The 24,049-nt window shown below is 49.4% G+C and overlaps 1 protein-coding gene across 16 annotated transcripts in view; it reads left to right on the top strand.

Annotated features, from left to right (window-relative positions):
* AGAP1 (ArfGAP with GTPase domain, ankyrin repeat and PH domain 1) overlaps positions 1 to 24,049 on the top strand; it is a 513,333-nt gene that overhangs the window by 446,250 nt on the left and 43,034 nt on the right. For 15 of the 16 annotated variants that reach the window (XM_073217944.1, XM_073217945.1, XM_073217948.1 and 12 more), the window contains 3 exons: positions 4,047 to 4,201; positions 7,048 to 7,138; positions 15,639 to 15,861. In XM_073217944.1, coding sequence (XP_073074045.1) covers positions 4,047 to 4,201; positions 7,048 to 7,138; positions 15,639 to 15,861 — 469 coding nt within the window. Of the gene's footprint in view, positions 1 to 4,046; positions 4,202 to 7,047; positions 7,139 to 15,638; positions 15,862 to 21,343; positions 21,615 to 24,049 lie in introns of those variants that run through there. The other variant, XM_073217942.1, reaches the window with a different exon arrangement.

Genomic DNA, 24,049 nt, shown 5'->3' with positions numbered 1-24,049 from the left:
CGGATATTGGAAAGCAATGTTGCAACTGGTCAGATGGCAGTGAGAAGAGGAAGAGGGTGGGATCTGGGTGAGTTTGAAGGTGTATGACTACGAGTAGCATTGTGACTCACAGTAAATAGTGAAACCCAAGGGGGATCATTTGAAGGTGATAGCAGATCTATTTTATGCATGTTAATTTGATGTAAGGGCAAAATATTTGAAGTGCATCTTTAAGCATTTTTTAAATCCCAAAATGACTGGATTTGGGGGTCCGAAATACAGATTTAAGAATTGTCGTCACACATTGGAAGTGACTTATCTCAGCCTTGGAAGTAAATGGGGAAGCAGGGAGGACCACGAACTAAACCAGCAGTACTGTCACGGACGGTCAATGAGGAGGAGCTGGGGAGGAGCCGAAGAATCAGGTATCCAAAAGCTAGAAAGAAAACTAGTTGAGCCTGGCAAACAGATGGCAGATGTGCCACATGCACCCTCCTTGCCCTAGGGCAGGCGTTACTAACTGGCAGCAGCACTCACTTTCCAAGAGCCTGGGGCCGTCCTTGGAACCCTCAGCAGGGAGTTCCTGAGGGCTGCTCGAAGCTGAATTACAAAGGAGTTGAGAACTATCTTGCGTGGCCCTCATAGCATCCCAGCGTTGGGGACCCTACAGTCACCGCTGAGATGCTGAATTCCTCTAGTTTCCTCTGAAAGGCCAAACAACAAGTGTTTGAATCCCTCCATAGAGTGGAACCCAGAAGTTGGCTGGTCCATCTGTGGATGCCTCTGAGGGAGAGAGAATCTATTGAAAGTAAAGACAGGAATGTTTAGTGACATAGGGGATACTACAACTAGAAAAGGAAGCTTGTGTCCAGTCTAGGTAGAAGGAGGTAGGTGGTGGAACTGGTTTTTAAGGTGAGGGAGAAGCCATAGAAGAGATACCACAGGGCAAGTACACTTGGAAATTTGCAAGAAATGAATTCTGATGTTCCTGTGAACACTTAAATACATGTTTCCTTAAGTAGATTTTGCACCCATAGGTAAATTTTGTTTACATAGTGGGTAGGGCAAAGCCAACTGTACTTTAGCAATTTAATTTGAAAGTTTGGTTTTTGCATGCTGTATTGAGAGTATTTCAGTGGAGAAGGCATAGAAACAGCTATTACACTGAAATGAGACAAAAAGCATAGACGTCCCTGTGCCATAGACCTCCATTGTTCTTTCCATTGCTTTGTGTTCAAACATCCGAGCACGTGTGTGCGCCTGTCCCCATCATGTAGAGACATGCAGAGAGCACAGGCCATGCCTCCTGCATGCTGGACCTTTGCACCCAGCACAGCACCTGGCCTGTGGGGAGGGGGCTGAGAGCCACCGTGATGGCCCCGTGCCAGCGTCAAACAGCCTCATCCCTTTAGTTCCACTGAATGTAGCTCATGATGCTGGCTCGAAATTTGAGCAGGAAAGCTTTATGGCAGACCAGTTGTGCAGAAATTTAACTGGGAAGTTAGTGGTCATGATTTTTTCACTCAGAGAGCCAATAAATCCTGAGCAAACAGTACTTTTGTATGTGCATTTGAATTTCACAGGTTTAAATACATGCACACCTGTCCAGTAGCTCTCCTCTTCTACACCGTCACATTCCACCCGTGAATTAGCAACGGCCAGACTGTGACTTACATAGTTCTTACTTGCCTATCAGTTTACTAGGGTTGTTTTGCATGAAAATACATGGATTTGGGGCACCAGCTTACAAGAATCAGTGTAGAAAAGATTGTGATATGTCGTATTACGACATAAAAACCTGTGGATCAAGAAGCTGGGCCTTTTAAAATCCACTGGTGTAGTGTCTCAGCCAATAATTGCCGGTCAGTGTTGGGCAAATCTGCTTGGAAGCTAATTTTTTTAATGGAAATCCCAGCAAGTTCCTGAGTCGCTGGGGAAGGGGAGGGGCCTGCCTGTGCCCCAGCCGTCCTCCCCCACCCCCCTTCCGCACAGCAGGTGGAGTCCTCCGCTTCACGAATGCAGGTCATCTGTTCTCCAACTCAAGAGCCCAGCGGATGGGGATGAGGTTTCCGAGGACTCCCTCAGCTTCTGAGCTCTTCACACCAGCTCCCCAGAGCTCAGGCCCAGAGGGATCCGGAGCGTGGGGTGCTCACCTGCCCTGCAGCCCAGCGGCCCTCCTGTGTCTCACGTTGCATGACAGCCGCTCGTCGCTCGGCCCCTGCCTGAGCTTTCCCGGATCTGCTCCACCTGAAGCCTGGCTTAGCTCCTTTTGGCCGTGGGTGCAGCACAGCCAGGGCCAGGCTGACCTCACTGAGCACCTGCACCCCAGCACTCTTCTAGCACCCCACTCTGCCTCCTCTTTACAGGCGCCTCCAGCATCTCCAGGGAGTCACAGAGCTTTGAGAAGCTGGTGGAAGCCGTGAACTCTCCTGCCAGAGAAACGTCATACACACTAAGGCTGGGTGCACTGATAGGAGAAAAACCCCTCACCAGCGGTTTTGCAGGTGGATGTACCCAGCTGTCCTGCCTTCGGGTGCTGTTCAGAGCCAGTTCCAGATTCAGACGCAACTCACCTGGCACTTCCGCGTAAATCCTTCGCACTGATAACAACAGGATTGTGTCCTGTGTAAAGTCAGCATCGTGCCTCTCCTCCTCTTTTAGAATCTAACCCCCAGGTTGTTTAGGGAAGTAGGTCCCCAGACCTGGCTGTGCATTAAGGACGATCCCATCCCTGGGGTCAGTGGGGAGGGGTCTCAGCCACAATAGCTACGCTAAAGGAAGGAGGGAAGATGGCTGCAGAGTGCGAAAGCCGCTTTGAAGACAAGCTGAGTGATTGTCCTTGTCTGGAGGCCAAAGGGCCCCTGATGATGCAGGATCTTGGGGAACAACCTAGAGAAGCGGGGCCAACCTGGCTGCACTGAGCCCAGCAGAGGTCAGGGGTCCAAGTTCGGGCGTGCAAGGTGCTCCAACGCAAGGCTAGTGGAGAAGGGAGTGGACAATGAGGGGTCTGTGCAGATGTGTGGGGCCCGGATGACAGTGTCGGGCCACTGAGATGACAGGCCACTAGAGAGTGGTCACTAGGTGGGCCGTAGGCTTTCATCAGTAGCGGCTGCTCACCAGGTGATCATAGTGCAGGCCGTTCACAGACCCGTCACTGAAAACTACAAATCAAATGAGATGCGCCTGAACACCCAGCTCTGGCTTCCTTAACGGTCACTCGTCTCGGGTGATGCCATTTCCGTGCGGTGCCTCCACTCCCTGTGACAGGAAGGCGGTAGATGAGGAGAGTGTCCCCCGTGGCACAGGCCCCGCGGCGGCCTGAGTGGGCACATCATTCAGCCAGAGGGAGACTGTGAAGCAGGTGGCCCTTCCCCCATTTTAAGGGTGAGGAGGTGAGCCACGGAGGGGTCGAGATCTCATCCAAAGACCCCAGCATGACAGGTGGCACAACGAGATTTGGTTACATGCCCAGCTCTTCCCAGTCAGGACGGCGATCCCATGGCAGCCACGAGGCCCCTTCAAATCACCTGAAATCCCTCTCGCTTTCCAGGTCTGAAGACAATGGAATTAAAATCTTCTCCACAGCAGTCGTTCTTCCATGGAAGAACAGAAACCCCCAGGCGTCACTCTTTGCTGTGGTGTATCTATGGATCTACACACCGATCCTGATAAAGGAATCAAAACTACACCCCAAGATTAGCGGTATTAACTTAATTTTCATCCCACAGATACCAGTGGTTGGCAGTAAGTGACAGTGTTGTTTTCCTAAGTTGCTTCATCTGTGCCCAACATAGAGACACCGACATCACACACAGGTCTTCATTTTTCCTCATCCCCTGAGCATTAATTGAAACCGAGATAAACCATGCCGGCTTCAGGAACCAAATCTGGAGTGTTTGGAGGTCTGTGGATTCAGATCTCCGCTGTGTAGTCGGCCGGGCCTGTGTGTGCCGCCAGCCCCATGCAGACACTATTGAACCCAAAGGCACTTTTATGACCAAGGACTGGCAGAGGGGCCGCGGTCTCATGAAAGCTAAACTCTTCATCCCCACCACTCTGTGTTTCAGAACAAGAAGAAAACTTTGAGTTTATCATTGTGTCCCTCACTGGCCAGACATGGCACTTTGAAGCCACCACTTATGAAGAGCGAGATGCGTGGGTCCAAGCCATCGAGAGCCAGATCCTAGCCAGCTTACAGTCGTGTGAGAGCAGCAAGAATAAGGTAAGACCCTTAGCAGGCTGCCCCCCGAAATCAAGAGCTGCTCATCGTTAAAGGGAAATGGAGGCCTGGCGTGATTCCCAAGGGAGGGGAAGGCATCATATGATGTGTGTGATTGACAAGACCCAGTCATTCTTTCTAAGCAAAAAACTAAATAATTGAAAAGATAAAAAACACTTTGTGTGGGTAGGTATCAGATACTAGTATCCTACCTTAACCATGTTCATATGGCAGAATATCCCACTTTAAATCTTTATTCTCTCTACTAATGTCAGGTATAAAGCATTGACCTTTTTACTGTAGATGATGGGATCTTTTGGACTCTTGTAGCTTATGTGTCCACTTTTATTTTTGTTTTAGGCAGAATACACTCAAGAAAAGAGATGCAGGCTCAAAAGATGTACTAGCCTGTTTTCATAAAAGCACAAAATTCAAATTCATGTCAAGGTAGAAAACTGATTCTTGTTACAGGCATAAATGAAAAGTAGATGCCCATATGCCATATGTGAGCATGCAAAGACGTTGGGGAAGCTACAGTGTCCCTTTTCTGAACTGCTGAAAAAGCGTGGTGTGTGTCCTATTCAATAATTAGATGTAATTCTTTTGCAGTTGTTTAGCCAAGAAAAAGAGAGAGAAACTTGCATTTTGTAACTGACTGCCTAGTGACAGTCCTTACACAAATGTCATTTTTCCCAAGGGGATTCCTTCAAATTCATTATTTTAATACTTGGATATGTTTCACCCCTTCTCTAGACCATTTTAGAGTCTTGGAGAGCATTTCGATTTTGCAAACCATGATCAACCAGGAACTGAAGGAAAGGAGATTGCCCGCCAACCTGCAGTTTCCTTCGTAACCATTTAAAGAAATTTCTGCCAATGATTTATGCTCAGCCTTGCCGTTAAGAAGGGAGTCTGTCTTTCAGAAAGATGGAGTGTCTCGCTTTATTACCCTCTTTAACCAGGGTAAACCAGACCACAGTCATTATTATTATAATGTAATTTGCTTCTCTTTTTCAAAGATGTTTTACACCCAAGGTGGAGAGAATTGCTGATTCACTGCCTTGCGTTTCTGAGCGCCTTGGTTCTGCTGAGTCACATGGCTTTGGAAGTGGACTCAGGAAGCTTCTAGATCTCCCCGTCAGTGGGTTCAGTGACCCGTGTGACCCAGAGAACATGGGAATTTAGTTTCAGGAGTGGGGAGAGCATGTGTGGCCGAACAAACACATGTCCAAAATTTGTATAAAATCACAGTATCTTAAGTCCGACTGAGTCCGTGCCACGTCACTGGGATTCCGGACGATTTGGAATCACCTGAAACACTTGCTGAACAGATATGCAAGCGTACAACATGGAAATAATGTCCGCAGGGAAAAGCTGGAGGGGAAAATACAGACTCAGATGAGAATAAGCTTATGGTATTTTAGCTGGTTGTGGCTAATTCAAAGTTGGTAGCAGGTATGGACCTACATATACCACAAAAATTACAGATAGACACATCCCTGTGTGTGTACCCACACACACACGTACTCCAGGTGCCCATATAAATTGTTAACTCTACTTTGAATACTTGGGTATCTAGCCAAAGGGAAATTCCAATAATACAGCATGCAAATTAGTAGCAATTAATAAATTATAATTTATTATTAGGTAGTAAGCAATCATTGTTTCACATCAAACAGTTTGATGTAAGATGGTTCAGTGTACGAAGAATTAACACACAAAAATCAGACTCATTCAAAGAGTCCTCTGAAGTTCATTTGGCTTTAACCATTATATTAACTGTATGCATCATAAGCCTTAAAAACAATATATATCCTTTACCTAGCACCTCTGGTTCCAGGAATTCATCATTAGGAAATAAGTATGAATGCATGCAAAGATTTAGCTATAAGGGTATCCTTTTCAGCACTGTTTACAATAGAGGAAAATGGAAACAAATGTCCATCAAAGAAAACATCGTAAATAAGTTGTCCTGAGTGGAATATTATGCAGCCGTTTAAAACAATGATGTCAAAACATACATGATGGCATTGAGAGATGACGATATGTCATCAGGGTGAAAAGTCAGATTCCAAAGCATATATACTCTGCTGGCTTTTTTAAAAGTATATCTCTGCATATAGATGTGCTTTAAAAAGAGCTAGAAGAATAGATAACAAAATGTTAATGAAACTTAACTATGGTTGATCATATCATAGTTTATAAGTATTTATATTGTTCTTTTTCACCCTTCTGTGTATTTTTAACTTTCTTGAGATAATTGAGCTCAAGTTTAAAAAACAAATACTCCCAGCTACACACACACACACCCTGGACCCCCACACTAGTTAGTAACTTTGCTGCTATAGCAATTGAGGTAGTCTTAAAATGGTAAGTGAATCTCCAAGGCATGAAGTGTGGTGTGGACGCGGTGTCCTGACAAGGAATCATGAGTCACATCGCACAGCGCTGATGAAGGCCTGACCCTCGGCTTATAAGCAGATTATTCCTCACTGTTTAATCTTCATAGCAGGCAGACAGACGACAGTAGAAGTGTGTCAGCCAGTTACGTTCTCCAGATGGTAGCTGGTCTCATGTTCAGTCACAAACAATCCAGAACTCGCCTCTGTCCCCATCCCCAGCAGCCGTCTCATCTGATGAATCGTAACGCGGTATTTCCTCACGGCGCCTAATGCATCTCCCTCATTTAAGCTTCTTCCAAAAGATACCAGAAGAGTCGTCGCTCAGAATCGCCCTCGCCCTGCACCTGCTCGCCGTCAGTCTGATTGTTCCCTGACGTTACTCGTAGACATGTAAATTTTTCTGGGGGTTCTTATATCTTGCATTTGTATGTCTTCCTATATGTCCAGTCCCGGCTGACAAGCCAGAGTGAGGCCATGGCCTTGCAGTCGATACGAAACATCCGAGGCAATTCGCACTGCGTGGACTGCGAGACCCAGAGTAAGTGGTGGGATGGGGGTGTGCCCTGGCAAGGGTGGGGGGTCTGACTAAGCCTGCACTGCAGGGAGCCCACGCATGTCCTGGGGCTTATGAGGTTTGCTGTGTGACTTAGTGGCTTTTCAGGAGTGGGAATACTTGCAGGTGGATTTTATTGTGACACCATACACTTCACACAAAAGCCTCGCTGACGGCACCCCAGGCTTGCTTATGCTGCATGCACCCCGTGAGTTGCCGTCAGCCGGGGGTTTAAGGGTTTGGCCCCCTGCCCAGGTTCTTGCCACATCCAGGAATCCACCTTTTGCTTAATCAGCAGTCATATGCTGTTTGCTTTTTCCATAAAAGTAGACTACTCCTGGTCAGTTCCCGCCTAGAGATCTCTGGTGTTTACTTCTTAAATTTTCAAATCATATGTTCTGGATTTTGTCTTTTTTTTTTTTTATCCCAAATTCATGACACACCAAAGCCTTTGATTGAACTGACACTGCTTCCTGCCTCAGTGCAACCCAGTTTTCCTTCACGCTTCCTGTTGTCCAATATGTAGCACTGTCTTCCCTTTGAGAAGTCCTTTTCTTGCCCATTTCCTGAGGTCAGGGGCTTCCTTTTCGTTCTTTACCTTCCAGACCTCAGCACAGTGCTGGGCGTATTCAGTTAACTTTTCCCAATCACATTTTTCTACTGTTAAGGCTTTGTGAGAAGGAAATCCAGTTGAAACAAGATAAAAGGTGTGGCCCCAGGTGGGGTGCTGCCTGGGAACCAGAGACAGATGTGAGGTGGTCTGGCCATCCCAGAGCTCAAAGCCCACAGCAGGGCTGTCTGGGGCACACGGCAACTCCAAGCAGACCGTGTACGGGAGTTGGCATTCGCGTGGGGTTCTGGAAAGGGTAGAATGTGAGCAGGTGACCGAAGGAGTCACTGTGCGTCAGGGCAGCAGCAGGACATGCCGCTGAGGGGCCCCAGGTGCATTTAGAAACGCAGCTGCCAAGGTGGAAGCTGTTGGAGCCCAGGGAGGTGAGGGTGCCTTGCGGAGAGTGTCCCAGCCTTTATTTTTCATTTGTAAGCAGGAACATCATTCGAGTTACAGAGCAGGGGAGAGAAGGACTCAGCCCTGTGAGGGGAGAGAGGTTTGGCACCACCATTTCAGGCAGACGGGAGCAGAGGCCGTGTGAGGAGGGCCGCGGTTGTGAAACAGGACACGCGGTGCTGTCCCAGGATTGCCGCAGACGAGGGAGGGAAGAGCGGCCTCTGACGCCGCATATCGGCAGGGCTGGGACGGGGAGGGGAGCCGCCAGGCCACGTCTGCCGCCCCCAGATGAGAGGGGGTCTCTTCTTCTGGTAGCTTGACTGCTTCTGTAACATGTCTCCTTTTGTTCGCATTGTTTAATTTCCCTTAAAGAACCTGTTACGAAATGGAGCTAGAAGAGAGAAATCGTTATTGGAAGTGTTTTTAGCAAAACACATTTCAAATAAGGTCTTTAAAAGCATAAAATCTGAGAAATATTAGAACCTCCATTAGGAGAAACATGAACGGTTGTTTCCACATCTAAAGATTCTCTTATAGGGATGTCCCGGCTCCCAGGCTGGTGGCATGTGGCCAGTTGGAGGTCAAGAGTCCTTTCTAAGAGCGGGTTGGGTGTGAGTGCCAAGGGCCAGGAGGGCAGGTCGGGGGAGAGAGGCTGGCTCAGGAGAAGTTGGGGGGCCCAAACAAGGACTAGAATGAGGTCAGCTGAGCAGATTTACAGGGACAGAGGGACAAGGAGAGGTCATTCTGGAGAAAAAAGAAGTGACAAGCTTCTGTCCCTTAAACACTTCGTCCCCATCAGGCCTGTGCTGAATGGTCGCATGCATTGTCTTTTGTAAATCCTGTGACTTATGGGGGTGACAGTGAAGAGTCGCAGGGCCGAGTTATGTATCCCGCTCACAAGCATAGCAAGTCTTGCAGCAGGATTCAGGCTGGGCCCTGCCTCTCTGCTGTGTTCTCTTCAAGGACAGTGGAACACGGTACTGAGATCAAGGACACAGGAGGCGACACAATGGTAAAGGCTTTCTTTTTTTTAATCAAAATATTCATTTTGGTGAAAGTACTGGGAAGTGTACCATCCACACTAACAGTGAACCGTGAAGACCCCCACAGGGCATAAGAAGCCGTAAACAAGTGGACGCCTCTCTCTCTGGCTGTGCGCCGCTGGAAGCTAAGGCCGTCACGGGGACACGCCAGGGGCCTGGAAAGGTGTAGCTTCAAAGGTGTGCATCCCAGGCTGCGCATAGAGCAAGGCCCAGAATAACCCAGATGTGCCAACCCTGAGGAACAGCTTACGGTCATTTCTTCTTAGAGTCAAATAACATGCGACTTTAAAAAGTTATGTGACAAGATAATATCAGTTGAGAAGGAGCAACTTTATAATGCATTGTGAAATGAGAAAGGGCCTAGGGCAGTAAGCCAAGGAGGGCCCCATGAATCATCCTGGGTCTTCACGGGGAGGAGATCTGTACGGATGCACCCCAGAATGTTAACCCAAGGAACCTCTGAGTGGTCGGGGCTTTGATAACTTGGGTTACCTAATTTTTCTCTGTGAGCATGGATGTCTAGGAAGCTGATTTCGGGTGGTCTGTAATTTGTTGGGTGCAAGTATGCACAGGAGTCAAACTTTGCATTTAAGAGAAGGCTCGTGTTGCCGGGTGTTGGGAGGAAGAAAAGGAAGCTGTCAAGAAGAGGTTGCAGCTTTCTGCTTGCCCAGGACAGGCCCAGATTTCTCCTCCGGGCCTCTGCCCTGGCATCTAACCCTGCGTGAGTCTCCGCAGTGCCCATGCCCCCGCTCCCACCCCGGAGCTGCGTCTCTGCAGCTTCTTCTGGAGGAGTGCGTGGGGCACTTCTGCTACACCCTTGAGCATCAGGGCTGAGGGGTGGAGCCTTATGCCCCCAGGGAATGGCTGGCGGGAAGGGCCCCCCTGGGCCAAGGATGGGCCTGGAGGGTGGGTCTGCTGGGCACTTCGATCACTAGTGGGATCTGGGCTCCCACTCTCTGCTGCGGAAGCTGTAACTCGGGAGAGGGCACCCCACAGCCTTCACTGTGGGTCTGGAACCAAGCCCCAGGCCCCCCACTGGTATGTAGCCTGTGAAGGGTTTGGTTATTGTTATCAGTTGAGGGGTTTTTTGTTTTGCTTTGTTTTCTATGCTTTTATTTAAGATAAGAAATTGAGAACAAGACAGTAAGTTTCTGGGGTCCTGGAGAGTGTTGCCAGCTCTCTCCGGTAGCGTGCCGTTCAGTGGGTCAGCTCTTTACTTCCAGGGTGTGCTGATCAAACCACAGCCTGGAAGGTAAGGTCCACGTCTGCCCCATGAGGCACCCTCAGGACGGGCTCTGCCACCAGGGACCTCCGTGGCAGCGTGGAAGGATGCCCCTCGGTGCACAGTGAGACCACAAAGCCCCTCTGCATGGCCCAGCCTGCAGAATCCCGAGACCACCTGGGCTTGCCCACAGCCATGCCAAGGGGATGGTCGCGGGGGGCTGGCGTGCCACTTGCCGCTGCAGCCCGTCGGAACAGAAGCCTAGCATGGCCAGCAGTGCTCTCCCTGCCCTGGTGAAGCCCCAAGCCTGATGCCCTCCAGGGTCATGGCTGCCTGTGTGGCAGGGATGCCCACATTTTCCTGCCCGGAGCTCTGGCAAGACTGCAAGCTGGCTCTGGGGTCCGATGCTGATGACAGTGAGATGTGCACAGTTCTGACATCAGACTGTTAGCAAAAAAGTGCTTGTCCCCTGGACAGAGAGGGGCACACAGGTGAGGACTGTGACCCCATCTCAGAGCTGGGCAGCACCAAACTAGGGGCGGCTGGCTACTCCAAAGTGGGGTGTGGAGTGGGAGCCACACACGTGTGCTCCCCCAACCTTGCCAGGCGTCAAACTGCAGCAGCCTGAGCCTCCAGCAGTGAAGGGCCTGGCTGATGTGCAGCGTTACAATATTAAAAACTATTTTTAATAGAAAGTGCTTACGTATACTAAGTAGACAAAAGTAAAAAAGAACTTTGTGGTACATTCTATCTACATAAATATGCACAGATAAAAATTAGGCCGACTGATTGAAATCAGTGGTGGTTCCAAAGTGTTCCTTCCTCATTCCTCATTCTATACTTACCACATTTCTTCAAATGAGCCTGTTCCTTATAGCTACAAAGGGCTCTTGAAGATATGACCGGAGGGGGCCCTGAGGGCCGGGTGCCTCCGCTGGCTCGTTCTCCCCGTGAGCGCCAGGCCCTCGGCTTCTCTGTCAGCGGTGGTGCAGGAGAAGCCAGGGCTCCAGGACCCACATCCGCGGTCTAGGCGCCACCCACCCCCCAGTTCAGCTGTGTTGTCCTGGGGGCTGAGGCTTGGGATTCTGTGATGCACGGGGTTGGGAGCTGTGGAAACACCCCCACATGCCCTGTGCTTCCTGTTGAGAATGCTCCAGACCACCAGGAGCCTCCCGTGGGCACACCTGCCACCTCCCAGAACAGCCTCCCACAAGAGGCTCTGGGCTCCCGGCCTGGGGTGCCTGTCTGTGCAGGCTGTCGGATCTGATGAGTTCGGGAAACTGCAGCGTCCATCCTGTGGGGAGCTGCTTCTGGGAAGTCCTGCCGCAGGGAGAGCTGTGTAAAGCGGTCCAGTCCCATGGGGCAGTGGGAGCCTTCGTGGGGCTCCTACTGCCAGCCCTCCATTCGGAACATGTCAAGGAAAGCCCACCCTCGGGGGCCTTTGGCGGCCTCGTGTGGCGCTCACCAGCAGGCCCTGCCCTCCGCGGACACACGCTAGAGGCGGCCTAGCCCTTCCCCTGCTCCAAAGCCCCGCGTCCACCAAGCCCTCCTGGTGGATGGTCGGCGCTGGTGTCTCCCTCCTGGTGGTTCCGAAGCCCTGAGTGGAAGTCACTGGGTCGGACCCCTCCTGCCATGTTGTATCAAGTGTCTTTCTCTCCTGAGTCCCGCTTGATGTCAGGGACCCCGTCTGTCTTCTCTTTGTGGGCCCCAGGCCTGCGCACAGAAAGAACCAGAACCACCACCAGAAGGCCCAGTAGGAGCACACGCAGCCTCCTACCACTTCTGCTCGCTTTTCCTCCAGGCACAAAAAGAAACTGCAAATGATATAATTATCATCCCGCTATGCTTAGGTCTCTGCCCAAATGTCCCCGAGGAGAAGCCGGCCCTGACCACTGGCTCTAAATCACACACGCACACCTCCTGCTTCCCGGCGGAGTTTTCTTCCGGCACATACTCGCCAGATCCATCCGACGTGGTTGTTTGTCCTCGGCCCGTCTGCCCTCCAGAGTATGAGCCCCACATTTCTGTCAGCGGCGTTTTCTCTAGCTTGTTCACCATGTGCCCAGAACCTGGCCCGTGAACAGTGGTTGACAGTGCGAAGGAATAAACATCAGCAGAGCTCCCACCTCACATTACGCTCGCCGCGTGCAGCCCCTGGTCCAGTGCCTCCCAGCACGTGTGAGGGTCGCATTACCGGTCTCATTTCAAATGTGAGGAAACTGAGGGGGACACTTGCAAGGGCAGGAAGCCACATGCTTGCATAACGGACGGCATGTGCATGGGCCTGGAGGGTGCGGAGGCCACGGGGAGAAGAGGATGTCACTGCCCTGCAAAGGGAGGGGCCCAGAGCCCAAGGGAGATGGAGACGATGCAGGGCCTTAGGGTCGTGTTCGGAGGCTGGGACTCAGCCCCAGGCCTGAGGGTCACAGCCCGGTGCAGAGATGCCCTGAAGCACCCCAAGGGGTCTTCAGCTGTGTCACTGGGCAGCCCGTTTGCATGCTGACACTTGCTAAGAGTTGTTCTCACCTGGGGTAGAGGCCGCAGCTACTGGGGACTTGGGGGTGCCTCGCGGCTGAGGCCCGCCCACAGACCGGGGAGTTGGCAGGCAGAGGGATATGCCCGGGGCCAGGGAGCTCCAGTGTTCCTGAGAGACAGGGCAGAAAGGGGCTGCTCCCGATCTTGGTGGCATTTTGATGGCTTTTAGACTCGATTTGAATGGCAAATGGCAGCCACAGATGGGTTTTGAGTAGGGCATCCGCGTGGACCCCTGGCCGATGTGCAGAGCGTGACTGCAGGGAAGGAGTTGAGGCCGCCGCACCCCCGCGTTGACTGTGGCATGGACCAGGGTGGGAGTGGTGGGGGCAGAGGAAGAGGCTGAGCATGGGGAGACTGAGGACTTGGGAAGTGACCAGGGGAATGATGGGGCATCAGGCCGATGCCCAGGACCCCAGATTGAATAATGGCAAATACCTGTGCCATTGCTGGGATAAAACTGCCCCTTGCAGAAGACTCCGTGTGTTGGGAGGTACCTGCAGAACATCCTAATGGAAATGCATGAGTGACACAAGGGGAACGCATCTGTGCCCACCCCCGGGGCAGCAGAGAGCTGTGGGGGGTCAGCCTGTGGGCGGTAACCAAAGCCATGGCTGGGCCAGGTCTGCCTGGAGGACACAGAATCGGAACAGACAAGGCTGCAGGAGGAAAGGCTGGGAAAGCAATCGACATGGGGCAGCAGAGGAATCCAGGGGAGAACTGGCCAAAGGGCAGCAGAAGGCAGTGCCGTGAGCAGGAGTGTCGAGGTCCAGGGAAATGACGGCGAGGCAGGGTCTTGGCGGTTTTGCCCGTGCTGGTGGCTGGCGGCCTTGACTGCCCCGTTCCAGCAGGAAGGTGCTGTGGCGGCCAGTGTAGAAGCTGGGCTGCAAAGCAGAGCGGAGGGGGTGTCTTCTGTGAACTGCTCACCAAGCCACCCTCTTCCTGACCACCCTGCGAGGCCCAGGCCGCCCATCCCCCCTGTACCTGCTGTGGCTGGCCGCTTCCTTCCCTGTGCATTTGTCCTTTTGACTGTGCTCTGCAGCATTAGTCTGCATTTCCTTGTTCTGTTTACTGTTACTGCTGTAGTTACTATTTGGAGCACATGTTTCCTCTACCCAACCAGAACGTCCCTGAGGCCACAGACCTCTCTCCTCTTGGCTCTCCCTGTAGTCTCCTTCACCGCCTTCCTGAGTAGGCAGTGGATTTGAAATAAATGGCTGGCTGATTTCTGATGAATCAGCATTAAGGCTATTCCTGGGTCATTTATCATTTATAGAATGATTTAAAATATAAATATAATGTCAGCTACCTGTTTTTCTGTTGACTCTTCAAGTATACCTGGAGTAAATATTGATTATTCCTGAAGGATTTAAGCCTTGCTTCTTCTGTCAGTGGTGAAATCCATTGACCGTCAAGGTCAGCCCCATCTTCAGAAATCAACTGTAGATTCTAGCATGACGCCAGGCCTGGGCCTGCGTTTGCAGTCGTCAGATGATGTCAGCCAGTTTCAGACAGGGACTGAGCCAGCTCCCAGGTCCCCGTGCTGCTCTCGGAGCTCGTCTGTCGTCCTTGGTGCATTAACGCAGCCTAATGGATACTGCCATTCTTTCTGGGGGTCAGGGTGGAGCCACAAATAACCTAGGCCAAGGACCTGCCGCATCTTGCCAACAGTGAAGAATAAAGAGCTGGTTGTCGCTTCAGTGGTTACCCTTAGGTAAGAGCACTGAACGCCGTCCTTTGTCACCATGGTACACCTCTCTTCCATCTTTGAAATTTGCAAGCAATGAGTGAAAATTTGGACATGCCCCTGGCTGGAGGCGGCTCCAAGGGCCATGGCAGCTCAGGGAAGCTCTTGGAGCCACCTGCCCTGGCCTCTGTCAACAGCCGTCACTCCGGTCACATGTGTTCTGTGCATTCTGCCCTCTCAGAGCATTGCTGTTGAAGTATAGGCATGTGCTTTGCAGATACTGCATTTTTTACAAATCGTAGGGTTATGGGGACCCCGCATTGAACAGATCTGCCAGTGCAGTTTTTCTAGCATTTCTCCAACATTCACGTCTCTGTGTCACATTTTGGTAATTCTCACAATATTTCCAGCTTTTTCATTATTATATTGTTATGGTGTTCTGTGATCAATATTATGACTCATGGAAAACTCAGGTGATGGTTAACACTTTTTAGCAATAAAGTATTTTCTAATTAAGGTATATGCATTGTTTTTTAAGACACAGTGCTGTTGTGCTCTAAATAGACTAAGTATAGTGTGGACATAATTTCTGTATGCACTGGGAAACGAAAAAATGTATTTGACTTGCCTTATTGCAATCCTCACTTTATTGTGGTGGCCTGAAACCCCGAGCTCCAGTCTCGCAGGTGTGTTGCCCTGTGTTGGAAAGTGCATCTTTCCGTCCAAACCAATGCTTGTAGCTGTTCATTGTTTGGGAAATTCCAGGGCTTTGGCTGGAGCCAGATGTTTGGAAGTTACCACCAACAGGTCAAATCTTGCAAGATAGCCGAGATGGCGTCGAGTACTGGCCGGGGTCTGTCCTCAAACCATGTGACTCCAGGGAGGGTCTGTGGAAGTGCAGTCTAATGGGTCAGCCCATGAGTCCCCGAGGCGCCGAGGGCAGTTGGCGGGAGTGACGGTGGTCTGATGTGTGCGGCTCCCTGTTCTTCCTGCAGATCCTAACTGGGCCAGCTTGAACTTGGGAGCCCTCATGTGCATCGAGTGCTCAGGGATCCACCGGAACCTCGGCACCCACCTTTCTCGAGTCCGATCCCTGGACCTGGACGACTGGCCCATCGAGCTCATCAAGGTGATGTCATCCATTGGGAACGAGCTGGCCAACAGTGTCTGGGAGGAGAGCAGCCAGGGGCGGACGAAGCCGTCTCTGGACTCCACCAGGTAGGGGCATGGGAAGGTGTATGGCTACGGGGCTTTGTGCCAACAGACAGCTATAAGTGACCTCAGTGATAGCCACTCTTGAAGCTGCCCTGGTAACCTGTGTGCATATGCTGACCAGCCCAGCACAGAAACATCTATATTTAAAATTGCTTTTCAGCAGACATGGATAATTCAAGCTCTTTAATTTTTTATGTTTGTTTTTACACCTTGGGGATTCTTCTCCCCCTCTTAAAAGTGTGTTCAGCTTCGAACCTTATGAATATATCACTCTAATTAATACATTTCTAATAGGCCTAAGCTGTGCTGTTAACACTAATTATGAAGTTTTGATTGCTTTAATTTTGTTATTCTTATATCTTTGATAAGCATCTATTCCATTGGTTCCGCTCCTCTCACACGCACACTAAGTGACTTGATGGAGCAAAATGTATTTTATTTTCTAAAATACATTTGTAACATTTAATCAACCAAGTATGGCATAACGTATGGGTGACTCCTCATTATCGTTAATTGTTAACCCAGTGTAAAAAACGCATTTATTTTTAGGCCATTTAGTCTCTCATTTTTCATTTACAGCTATTATAAACCGTTTTTGAGTACACATACATATTTAATGTACCTAAGAGGTGATAAAATGGCATGTCTTCAGAGGAGGCCTCTTTCACGGAGGCAGAGTGGGCCGTGGTGTGTCTGCGGTGGCCCGTGGAGGAGGCTGTCGGGTGGCATCACCCACATCTGGAGGAGGGGTGTGGGGTCCACTTTCAGTCTTCGCTTCTTGGGCATGTGAAGAGGGGGAGAAGAGGTGTCCTCTCACGAGCACTTTTTAAATTTCACTGATTTGTTTTGCTGGGTTTCAGACAACACGGAAGTTCAAGTAGCCGTCTGCAGTTGGGCCCCATGTGGGGGGAAAAAATTAGCTTCCACCCCTCCGCAATAACAGTGTGCAGTCAATGGACTTTATTTCATTAACACTGAAAAATGAATTTGTGGTGCCACCTTCGGTTCACTTGAGAGAATGAATCTGGTGTGCTGTTAACTCCGCTGTTCAGATTAGGTGCCCTGTGTGGAGGGGGCAGGGGGGCAAGGAAGGTGTGCAAAACGTATTTGTTTAAAGTAGTCTCGGTCTGCTGTGCAAGCTCTTTATGTATGAGTTATATTGTGTGATATACACGTGGCGACTTTCTTACAGACTGAAGAAATGACACACTTGTGAAATGTTTTATCTCGATCTAACACCAACATAGAAATCACCTGGGTCATTCACTTAGGCTTGTTCTTCAAAGATTAATTCATCTTGATATCTGTTTTTTCATAGATATTGTCTCCTTGAAGGATATTTAGGTCTGAAAATGAAAAATGATTGGAAATTGGATTGGGTTTAATGTATGAACACAGAAAACATTGAAATAAGTTGGAAAAAATTAGCTTTTATGCATTTTACTGCGTATGTGTAACAGGAGTATGTGTGTGTACACACACACCATTTTCAAGATCGTGAATCAGAAGTTTGTTTTTCCATAATTAGAAACCATTTGGGATAATTAGAAATGAAGGTGTAGGTTAGCATTTAAACTGGAAAATATTTTATGTTAATTTCATCTTCATTGGTAAGGGGAGACTCTGTGTAGTAGCTCGTAGTTCTAACTTGCACATTTGAACGGAGCTTGAAGTGTGTAACTTCCTCTGCTCTGTGGCCTCACACACATCAGATCTCAGTGTCTCAGAGACATTGCAAAGCCTCCTTCCTCACAAATGGACTGGCTGCAGTGGAAGCCGCCCTTCTCTTTGGCCACCTTCCTAAGGAGCCATACTGAGCTGCGCCTCCCCTGAGGCAGTGGGGATGCTCATGTGGTTATGTGGGGTTTCCAAAGGGACCTCTGGCCTTTCTAAATTCTCTCCATTTCTAAATTCCATTCATAAACACGAGAACTCAGTGTTTCTTTGTGCCTTTAGTAATCCTCCCAGAGAGTTTTATTTTTAATTAAATTCTGCAAATATTCACTGAGCTTTCTCCTGGAAAAGAAGTGGTCAGTAATGATTGTAACTCTGCAGTGATGGTGAATGTTCTCGGGGCCAGCCGAGGATGCCAGGACCCCGTTAGAATTCATAGCGGGGAGGGATTCTTACAGCTACCCTGCTCCCCAGAAGTTTCACTGGAGAAATGGCATCTGAGTGACACTTTGAAACATAGAGTGATTTCCAGGCCTGGGAAGTGGGCAGGGGTAGGGGGGTGCTGGAATATAGCCATGGCCTTGCCAAAGCCCAGTAGGAAGCCGAGGGCCCAGGGGAGAAGTATGGAGATCAGTGAGTTGCCCCCCAGTGGGCCCGGACCCTCGTTTAGATGAGGAGGAGTGGGGATAGGCCAGCCCACACCAAGCACAAAGGCCTGGGAAAACCTTTGAGCCAGGGGTGTATTACAGCAGCAACTCTGGAGATGGGCAGAGGGTGGGTTACCAGGTCGGTTTAAGTGTTCATACATATGAGCCACCTGTTTCCAAGAGGCCTCAAGGCGATCAGCAGCATGGTTAGAAGGGATGGAGATGAGGCAGGGGTCGAGTTGGAAGGCTGGCCTGGCGGGCAATATGCAAAGCCTACAATACACTGTCAAAAATTTTTAAAAACCTCAGCATACCAGTATAAAAATTCCAGTACCCATTGCCTTTACCACCTCCTGCAGTTTTTCTCAAACAGAAGTGAAAAACTCAGGAAAGATGCTCCACATCACTAAGCATCAGGGAAATGCAAAATCCAAACGACAGTGAGACATCACCTCACACCAGTCAGAACAGCCACCATCCAAAAGACAAGGAGTAACACGTGTTGGCGAGGATGTGGAGGAAGGGGAACCCTCCACACTGTTGGTGGGAATGTCAATTGGTGCAGCCATGATGGGAAGCAGTATGGAAGTTCCTTAAAAAACTAAAAATAGAACTATATGACCCAGCAATTCCACTTCTGGATGTATATCCAAAGAAAACAAAATCCCTTATTCAAAAAGATATGTGCACCCCTATGTTTATTGCCACATTATTTACAATAGCCAAGATATGGAAGCAACCGAAGGGTCCATCAGTAGATGAATGGATAAAGATGTGGTACATACACATAATGGATATTATTCAGCCATAAAAAGAAAGAAATCTTTGCCATTTGTGTCAACATAGGTGGACCTAGAGGGTATTATGCTCAGTGAAATAAGCCAGGTGGAAAAAGACAAATACCATATGATTTCACTTATTTGTAGAATCTAGAAACAAATAAACAAAACAGAAATAGACTCACAGACCCTGAGAAGGGTCTGGTGGTTACCATGGGGGAGGGATTGGGGTGAGTGGGTGAAAGAGGTGAAGAGGGGAAAGACGCACAAAATCTCAATCATAATAAATTAGTTACAGGGATGCAAGTACAGCATAGAAAACATGGTCAGTGGCCCTATAACATCTATGTTGACAGTAACTAGACTAGCTGGGGTGTGCATTTACTAATGTAGTTAAATGTTGAAAAAAATAAATTTAGAAAAATGAAAAACTCAGAGGAGTTTGGGCTAGAATTTCCATGTGGAATTGAGTCTGCGCTGTAAGAATGGATGTCTGGTATGGACCCTGCCTCTCTAAGACAAGGAAAGATGCCCCCTCCCGCCTTTGGCCTCTCTGCAGAGCCTGTAGCTGTTAATACAAACAGCTGGAGGGTTCTTTTAATGTGGCCCTAAGGTAATACTAAAAAGAAATATTTTAATGAATTCTTACTCCTATCCAAGGAAAAGCCAAGCGCAATATATCCAGTATGATTCTTTGAAAAAGGGACCCAGCTGTTTTCTCAAAAAGCTCAGTCCATTCCATCTCTTTCAGAAGATTCATTCTGACAGTGAAATATAATTAGAAATGTGCCGTTCCTGCCCCCAAACACACACACACACGCATGCACACACAGATTCAGGACCATGGGGAAGTGGAACACAGCAAATCCTTCTCCAAAATACAACCAGTTCCCCGAAGCCACCACACGTTGGTGCCACCCAGACCTGCAGGTGACTTAGGAAAATAGACGCCTCTGACCAGCTGGCTGTTCGTTTTCCTTCTGCTGGTCGTCCCTGTGCCCCTGATTAGGGCAGCTTCGGATGGCTCATAATTGGTTCCAGTGATTCTCAGCTGCCCTGAGAACTGCCGTTCAAACTCGAACAGCATTGTGATCAATCGAAGCTGACGGCGGTGAAGCAGTATTGACTTCCCATTCCTAAACCAGAGAATCATTAGTCAAGAAAAGCATCTTTTAATTACTCCCAGGAAGGGAGGAAAAAAAAAAACCTTTTTGGATGGCTTCTGCAACAACTGCCATTTTTTCCAGTGCCTTCAATATTAAATTTATTGTTGCAGGAGGGGAGAGGGTGCCCTTCATCTCCTCTCTGTAATGGAGGTTTAATTTGGAGAAAGGAACAGGGTCGAGGAGATCAATGCTGCAACAATTAACTACATCTGGGGTGGAATCAGAATTCCCCTCTCTAATTGCTATTGATACCACTTAAGCACACACTTAAAATATTGATTTTAAATGAGGATGCCCAAGTAGGGTAGAGGTAGTGACAGTGGACAGATTCAACTCGATTTTAGGGGCTTAAGGAAAGGCAGTTGCTGTGTACAGTAGGACGGGGTGACACTTAGCATGTGACTTTGTGTGTCTCCCAGACAGTGCACGGCTGTGTGAAGATGGACGCAGAGCCGGAGCAGCCAGGCGGGGCTCTGGGGCTGGGGGGACACACGCTGTAGTGGTTGGGAGAAGTCGCGGAGCTCCTCGGTGACCCTCTCAAATGGAAGCTCAGAGGCTAAAATATTACAGCCGGCTGGGGCATGTTTCCTGAGTGAAGGAATGCATGGAAAGAATGAACAAGTGAATGAGGGAAGAGGGTTAGCTGGGCATCCACGTGTCCACTGCCAGCTGCCGCGATGGCCAAAATTCCTCGTGTGTTTGTGAGTGATCAGGGCTCTGAGTTCCCGGGAGGCCGGGCTGCACAAGCCTCTGGCCTCACACCCTCAGACACACAGGGCTCTTTTGGAGGACACGTTTCCTCTGTTCTCATCTCTATGCTCTCAAGCTTTTCTGATTGAGTGCAGTGAAATAGTGTCCTACCAGGACGCGCAGAGCCCTCTGGTCCTGCATGTCCTGGCGGAAGCCGTGCTCTACTCAGTGCATGGTTTTCCCTCCTGCATCTTCCGCTTTGGCATCTCCGTGTCAAGACGTCTGGCCCATAGGGGAACGGGTGCTGCCTGCCTTCAGTGCAGGTGGCCTGTTTACACAGTGGTCTGGGAGCCTGCCGATCAGGTCCAAGAAACCAAAGCAACCTGCGTGCAGGGAACTGTGTTCTCGGTTCCATGAAAGTGCCCTTGGGAGAAGCTCAAAGCCTCTGGAGTCACCCATTCCCTCTTTGATGCCACTTGGAGGGGAACCGAATTTGCTGATTTAGTGTCCATTCTTCTTCCTCTTTTAGCGTTCTATTTGTCATCATCTGTAAGTCCACCTGCGCACCTCCCCTCCCCTCTGTGTTTAACCTATAAAAAGATGTCACCTTTGGGAAGATTTGGGGCCAGATGTCAGGAATCTGTGTGGGAGAGACCGGCCGCACACTCCCAGATGGAGAAGTCTGCCCAGTGACATGAGTTCCGGCTCCTTTTGATTTCCGAACACCACTTTCATCTTATTTATGCACATGGAGATATTGATAAAGGAGAAATGTATCCAAACTGAAAATAATTGGATCCCCACCGTTGACTCTGAGATATTAAAAGCAGTACCACTTGGCCGCGTCTTTGTCTCGTTAGGTTTGATCATAAGATCGCAATATCGTAATCTCGGGCTCAAATTTCTGCCATAAAGATGCGCTGTTCCAAATGTGGCCCCGGGGAACATGAGCGCCCGCCCAGCCCCAGGATTATCTCATCTTATTATTTTTCAACAGTTCTTGGCCTGCTGAGGTCCATGTTTTGTCTCTTTTGAGTGTTCCTCTATGCTTGACACCTTTTCCTATTTTCTTTCTTTAAAAAAAAAATAAAGAAAGAAAGAAAGGGCAGGGGGAGAAAGAGAAGGGGGGAAAAAAAGGACTTTGCAGTGATGACCAGAACCCATCTGCAGTTGGGTGGCATCTGCTCCCCACATGTCACTTCCCTCATTAACAAGCAATTGAATTAATTAAATGCTACTCAGAACACGCATAACAAGCTACCGGCAGTGTCCAAATTAGCACTGATAATCAAGGATGATTTCCTTTATTATCCTGCTAAGTGGTGTGCAGACTTAGATCTCCCTGCCTGCCCTCATCTATTTACATACCCCCAGTTTCTGCCTTTGGAAGCGAGGAGGTTATCTTACCTAGTTAATTTGCCACGATCACCGAGCATGGCGGATTGATGCCCTTACCCCCGCCGCCGCCGTGCGGCCCCCTCCCCGCCTGCCCTCCCCCAGCCCCAGCCTTTGTATCTCAAGCTCACTGATAAATTAAAGGCCACCCCTGTGGTCTCTCAAGTGAGTAATAGAGGCAGAAATTTCATTTTGCAACTGGCTGATTTAATGATCCGAAGGGTAATTAATGGCCTGATTATCTTAATGTTAAATATGTCCGGCAGCAATTACTGTGACCTCCCGCTTGTCAAGGTCCGGGCTGTGCTCTTCTTTCAATTAAGTTCTCTGGGGCTTAATGGTATGAATAAACTCCTCTGATTCTATCATCCCGGACGGACGCAGAGGGTTCAGGGAGCCGGGGGCCCGCTTGGAGTTTTAATCAGCCTGTCTTCTGCTCGGGCAGTCAGAGTTAACAGTTGTAACAAGGACAGCTTAACTTTCTTCTTCCCTGTGCAGAGCCCCGCACACACACTCTTCTGTTTTGTTTTATTTTGTTTTATTTTATTTTCTCTTATTTATCTCAGCGCTCTGAGGGAGAATTCTGTTTGTGCAGGAAGCCGCCGTGCTGCGTGAGACTGGTCTCTTCCAATATAAATTATCATGTGAGCGCTGTGCTGCTTCTGTTTGACAGGCTTAATTAATTGGCAGGAGCCCCTGAAAATGACAGTGCCACTAATTGCAACTCAGAGTGAATTTCTGTCATGGCGGGGTGCCTGTCAGCGGGCATGCCCCGGCCCCAGCCGCAGGGCAGGCCCACCCTCCCGTCCGGGCAGGGACCACGCGAGCGGGGGACAGAGGCAGGCGCCCAGGAGCCGTGGGTGTGCAGGCCAGCCGTCTGCGTGCAGGAGTGACATTTACTGCCAGTAAAGTTTACACGGCCACAGCTCTACAAACCCAACAGCTGCTTGGGGACTGTGCATTTTACCTAAGATATTTTAGCGACTTTGTGTAGCAGGCTGACCTGCTATCAGACTGCGAGGGCCGTAACTCACTTCACGGCCCTCCAAGACTGGATGGCCCTCATTAGCATGTTGCTAAGTATGCTTGAGTTTACCAGAGCTCCGCTCCCAGATCAGGCGTATTCCACTATAAATATTAAGCCAATTAGGAAATTGTACAAATGAGAAGTCCGTTTACACTGCCTCGAAAGTAATACCTATAGATTACAGTTGACAACACATACAGCCGTTACCTATAAGGCACCGCGCACGCCAGGGAGGCTGGCGGGCATTCATGCCCAGTGGCAGTGATCTCCCCTTAAGCTCTCTGTACAGACTAGCTCCAATTACGAGAAAGGTAAATTTAAGAAGATTCTCTGTAAGGTCAAGAAAAACAGGATCTGCCTTTTACAGGGTCACGGGCCCTGAGGTCGCCCTTGAAGCAGATGGGTACTAGCATTCTCAGGGTACAGTGGCTGCTGTGTATGGACCCCAGCTACTTACCTGATCCTGCAGGAGATCAAGTGTGTCCCGGGAGCCAGCTTTGCAACCAGGGAGCTGTCTTGGGTTGCAAAGCCCTCTCATTTTCTCTCTGTAATGTAGCCATGGAGACAGTTCAGGAGTTTTTTTATTTTTAAGAACTATTATTATCACAGGTAGATGAAAATCCAAGTCACTGGCAAGAACCAGCTACGTTCTGGGTGTCCTGGCCACGCGGGTGCCTCTGTCCATGTGGGAGGGCTTATAAAGGAACGTAGTGCGAAGATTAGCATGGTGGGGCTTGAATCACACGTCGTGCAAGATGTTCCAAACATGCGCCTACAAATCGTCTCTCAAACAGCTGCCTCTGCTTTGAGTAC

Source organism: Manis javanica, chromosome 12 (assembly GCF_040802235.1).
Source record: "Manis javanica isolate MJ-LG chromosome 12, MJ_LKY, whole genome shotgun sequence".
Lineage (NCBI taxonomy): Eukaryota > Metazoa > Chordata > Mammalia > Pholidota > Manidae > Manis > Manis javanica.
This window is presented reverse-complemented; position numbering and strand designations above follow the sequence as displayed.